Consider the following 5,000-nt stretch of genomic DNA (forward strand, 5'->3'; position numbering starts at 1 on the left):
TAGGGAACTGTTAGCCTAGCTTAGTACAAAGACTGGAGGCTAGGGGAAACTGTTAGCCTAGCTTAGCACAAAGTCTGGAGGCTAGGGAACTGTTAGCCTAGCTTAGCACAAAGTCTGGAGGCTAGGGAACTGTTAGCCTAGCTTAGTACAAAGACTGGAGGCTAGGGGAAACTGTTAGCCTAGCTTAGCACAAAGACTGGAGGCTAGGGGACTGTTAGCCTAGCTTAGTACAAAGACTGGAGGCTAGGGGAAACTGTTAGCCTAGCTTAGCACAAAGACTGGAGACTAGGGAACCTTTAGAAGAGGATTTCCCAAAACGTCAGGTTTAAAGAGTGAATCCCAGGACTTAAATTGGTTTCCTTGACATTATCCTTCCATCAGGCTTTCAGAGGGACTCCAGGACCAGGTTTTGCTGAGCTCTCTGATAGTTTCTGGTTCTGATCCAGGTGAACAGGGAGCAGCAGCTCTCACGGGTTTGCACTTCACGGTGACGGAGGCAGTTTTTTTGTCACAGATTCATCAGCTAATGATATAATTAGGTTCATTAAGTCTCCAGAAAATGTTTTAGCTTCAAACTTGTTTAAAATAAAAACTGTGAAAAAGCTTCTTTAACTCAGACTTTATGGTTAAAACTAATGTTAAGCTAATAGCTCCACTCACCAGCTGATGATCAGCTGAGAAACACCATCACAATCAGAACCAGGAACCATGGAGCAGTTCTTCCTCTGAGGCTCAGTGAACAGGTCTGTGGTTTTTAAAGCTGGGTCCTGAATCTGGGTTTTCAAAAGTCCATTAAGTTCACTCACAGACACCTAGAGAACCAGAGACCCAGAGAGAGAGAACCAGAGACCCAGAGAGAGAGAACCAGAGACCCAGAGAGAGAACCAGAGACCCAGAGAGAGAACCAGAGACCCAGAGAGAGAACCAGAGACCCACAGGATCCAGAGAACCAGAGACCCAGAGAGAGAGAACCAGAGACCCAGAGAGAGAACCAGAGACCCAGAGAGAGAGAACCAGAGACCCACAGAGAGAGAACCAGAGACCCAGAGAGAGAGAACCAGAGACCCAGAGAGAGAACCAGAGACCCAGAGAGAGAACCAGAGACCCAGAGAGAGAACCAGAGACCCACAGGATCCAGAGAACCAGAGACCCACAGAGACCCACAGAGTCCCAGAGACCCACAGAGACCCACAGAGACCCACAGAGTCCCAGAGAACCAGAAACCCACAGAGAGAGACCCAGAGACACAGAGAGACCCAGACAGTTCTCAGTCTGTCACATCAACAACAATAAAAAACAACAACAAGAACACAAACAGGAAAACACACCATTTGTAGAAAAATCACAAAATGTTCTGAAAAAGTCTCGACACAGTTGTTTCATATTTTAATGAGGAAAAGACTGAAGGAGGAGCCTCACCTGATGAACTCACCTGGAGAAAATACACTGAACACTGAGTCAGTTTGAACCTCAGGGACAAAAATCAGAGGCAGGAAAATGATTCTCTTCTTTAGATAAAAATCAACAAAAACAGATACTGGTCTGACTTCAGTACTGTGTGAAATCATCCTCTGAATCAACAGGTACACAGGTTTGACGAGACCTCAGCACCGTCACTGTGTTCATATATAAAATAAATACATTATAAAAGAACCAATTTAAAGAGCAACTTAACACGAACTACACTTTTAGTCAAAGTTCAGTGATCTGAGACCTGATCCTGGTCTGACTCAGGTTCAGGTTCAGATCTGTTCTGGTCTGACTCTGTGATTCACTTTGAACCAGAACACAGAGCTCACAGAGATCTGGAGGTGACGTTAGCTGTGTTTGATTGACAGGTGAGCCCTCAGGTGTGTTTCAACTCTACATTTAAAAATATCTGACTGGACGTGAGCTGCTGTCAGTCTACCCAGACCCCGTCCCCATGCTGTTATTGGCTGTTTTGGGGCGGGCCGTGCGTGAACCATTTCGTCCAATGGGAAGGAAGGGGCTGGACTCAGAAGTGATGACGATGCTCGGGATTCGACCAATCGTGCCTTTCATCGTGTGTCCGTCAGTGAAGTCGCTGCTCTGTCAGACAGATTTTATTTTAATTATTAATTATCTTCATTAATATGAAGAGATGTTATTCCTTGTATCTGTCTTCACTTTGTTTTCATTTGATACAAACAAAACAGAGCAAAGTGTAAATAAAACAAACAAACAACAAACAGGAAGTTTACTGTCAGTTAGTGGCAGTTTGACTGCACAGTTTGTATGGAGTCACAGCAGTGCCATAAAAAACAAACCATGTGGAAATATAAAAACAAACAACCAAATATATTATTAATTAATAACTTATATGTTTTTTTTAAATAGTTATTTATTTATATTTATATCAAGTCATTTATTTCTTTTTCTCTGTTCCTTAAAGTGAAGTGAGTTCTGCAGCCGTGCTAACCACTCTGTGAAGCTGTACTTGGGCTTTGAGCTAAATGCTAACATTAGCATGATAACATGTTAAATATTTCAGTCTGGTTGTTTGATGTGAAACAGTCACAGGCTTCACATATCTAATGAATAAATAAAGTTCATTTGTGTCAATGACAAACCTTTAATAAACTCAGAGTAAAACCTTCTGCTCTGACATGATGAAGTGATGTTGATGTTTGTTTTGATTCATCTTGTTTTTTAAAGGAGAATATTTGTTCTCTCACATTTATTCACTTTCTACTTGTTCTGTCAAGTTAATAATAATAAATAAACTCACGTTTGGGATGCTGCTGCGTTCACTGACTCCTGCCGTGGAGAAATCAGTGTCGTAGGACGTCTGGAAAACAAAACAAACACACCCATGATGATGAAGGCCTCCTCCTCATCAGTGATGGTTCAGTGTGACAGGAAGTAGTTCAGGACTCATGGATTAGATTTTAATCACATTCCTCATCACAAAGACTGGAGGCTACGGGAAACTGAATTCTGGATTAGAGTTTATTTACATCCTACATCATCAAACTGATCACATAATTAACCTTAATTTTAATTAATGTCACAATTCAGTGGTGATGATGATGATGATGACCAACAGGAAAAGAGGATTTTCAGATTAAAGGGCAGCAGATTAACATCAACACCAGAACACACACACAGTCTGAGCCACAAATCACTCACAACCCCCCTCTTCCTCCTCCTCCTCACTGATGAAGGTGAACTGTGTGTACCTTGTGTCTGAGGGATGAGGGACCTGTTGCCCTGACGACAGGTCCGGATCAATCAATAAATATAAATCATCTTTAAACGACTGAAACATTCAGTCCTGTCCTTCCTGTGACCAATCATCAGCGAGCAGAGGGAAGGATTTGATTGACAGGTGAGAGGCAGTTACCTTTTCAAAGATGCCCGAGTCGTGGCTCTTTATCTTGGACTTGAAGCTGGAGGAAGGTTTGAAGTCTGGCAGCTCGGTGGTGTCTCTGCTGATGTCACAGGAGACCTGGCGGCTCGCCGGTCTGGAGCTGATACTGGACAGATCCGCCTCGGTGTCCGTCAGACCCTGAACAGGAAGACAAACACTTTGATACACATATAGCTCTCTCATCTCACCTGATCTCTCTGTCATCATCACTGACGCGGACGCACCGATTCGCTGTCCGAGGCCGAGGAGAGGCGGGACTTGCCGGCGCTCTGTCTTCTGAACTGGCTGCTGATGTCAGAGGTCTGGCTGGTCACGGTGGAGCGGCGCGTCGACATGAAGCTGCTGCTGGTGGAGCGGAGGTCACGAGGATGAACGCACAGCAACATGCCCAGACACGGGATGTACTTGGCCAGTGCTATCCTGCAGAGACGACCATAGTGTGACTGTTAGGTCCAACATGTGACCCCCCCCTTAAAGCTTTACAGGTGCTGGAGGTGTTTCCTTCTGCTCGCCGTCTTTATGCTAAGCTAGGCTAACAACGCTCTGACTCCTGGGATCAGTCTCACAGAGATCTGTCAGACGGGTCTGTGTGTTGGTCCAGATCAGACTGTTTCACTAAAATTAAGACTCACTCATTTAAGACAGAAACATCAGACAGTACAAAACATTCTGGTTCCTACTGGAACTACTGTGGGGAACAAGGGAGGAAAAACAGGGAACAGGTGAGCTGCAGGTGTGTTACCTGTACTTGGGGTGTGTGATGGCGTAGATGATGGGGTTGTGGATCGCTGAGGCCTTGGCAATGACGGCGGGAACAGAGTTCATGTAAGGAGTCAACATGTCAGCGTACCTGCAGGAACGCAGAACACAGAGAACACTGTGAGGAACACAAAGAAGTATCAGTATCTGCAGAAACTACAGAACCTTTAGAACCCACAAAACCCACAGAAACTACAGAGCCTTTAGAACCTACAGAACCCACAGAAACTACAGAACCCACAGAACCTTTAGAACCTACAGAACCCACAGAACCATTAGAACTTACAGAACCCACAGAACCTTCAGAGCCTACAGAAACTACAGAACTAACAGAACGTAAAGAAACTGCAGAACCTTCAGAAACTACAGAACCTTTAGAACCTACAGAACCCACAGAACCATTAGAACTTACAGAACCCACAGAACCTTCAGAAACTACAGAACTAACAGAACGTAAAGAAACTACAGAACCTTCAGAACCCACATAACCTACAGAAACTACAGAACCCACAGAACCTTTAGAACCTGCAGAACCCACAGAAACTACAGAACCTTTAGAACCCACAAAACCCACAGAAACTACAGAACCCACAGAACCTTCAGAGCCTTTAGAACCTACAGAACCCACAGAAACTACAGAAACTACAGAACCCACAGAACCTTTAGAACCTACAGAACCCACAGAAACTACAGAACCCACAGAACCTTCAGAGCCTACAGAAACTACAGAACTAACAGAACGTAAAGAAACTGCAGAACCTTCAGAAACTACAGAACCTTTAGAACCTACAGAACCCACAGAACCTTTAGAACTTACAGAACCCACAGAACCTTCAGAGCCTACAGAAAC

At 44.4% G+C, this 5,000-nt stretch overlaps 1 protein-coding gene across 1 annotated transcript in view; it reads right to left on the reverse strand.

Annotated features, from left to right (window-relative positions):
* Positions 1-8: 8 nt before the first annotated feature.
* The window catches only part of opn4a (opsin 4a (melanopsin)), a 15,718-nt gene continuing 10,726 nt past the window's right edge, over positions 9-5,000 (reverse strand). The window contains exons 7-11 of the mRNA XM_023408564.2: positions 4,134-4,241; positions 3,616-3,811; positions 3,365-3,529; positions 2,750-2,809; positions 9-2,070 (exon numbers count right to left, since the gene is read on the reverse strand). Of these exons, the coding sequence (XP_023264332.1) occupies positions 1,906-2,070; positions 2,750-2,809; positions 3,365-3,529; positions 3,616-3,811; positions 4,134-4,241 (694 nt within the window). The 3' untranslated portion in view covers positions 9-1,905. The remainder of the gene's footprint in view (positions 2,071-2,749; positions 2,810-3,364; positions 3,530-3,615; positions 3,812-4,133; positions 4,242-5,000) is intronic.

The sequence above is a fragment of the Seriola lalandi genome, unplaced genomic scaffold, assembly GCF_002814215.2.
Source record: "Seriola lalandi dorsalis isolate HSWRI2012SDOR001 ecotype SW California unplaced genomic scaffold, Sedor1 jcf7180002054368, whole genome shotgun sequence".
NCBI lineage: Eukaryota > Metazoa > Chordata > Actinopteri > Carangiformes > Carangidae > Seriola > Seriola lalandi.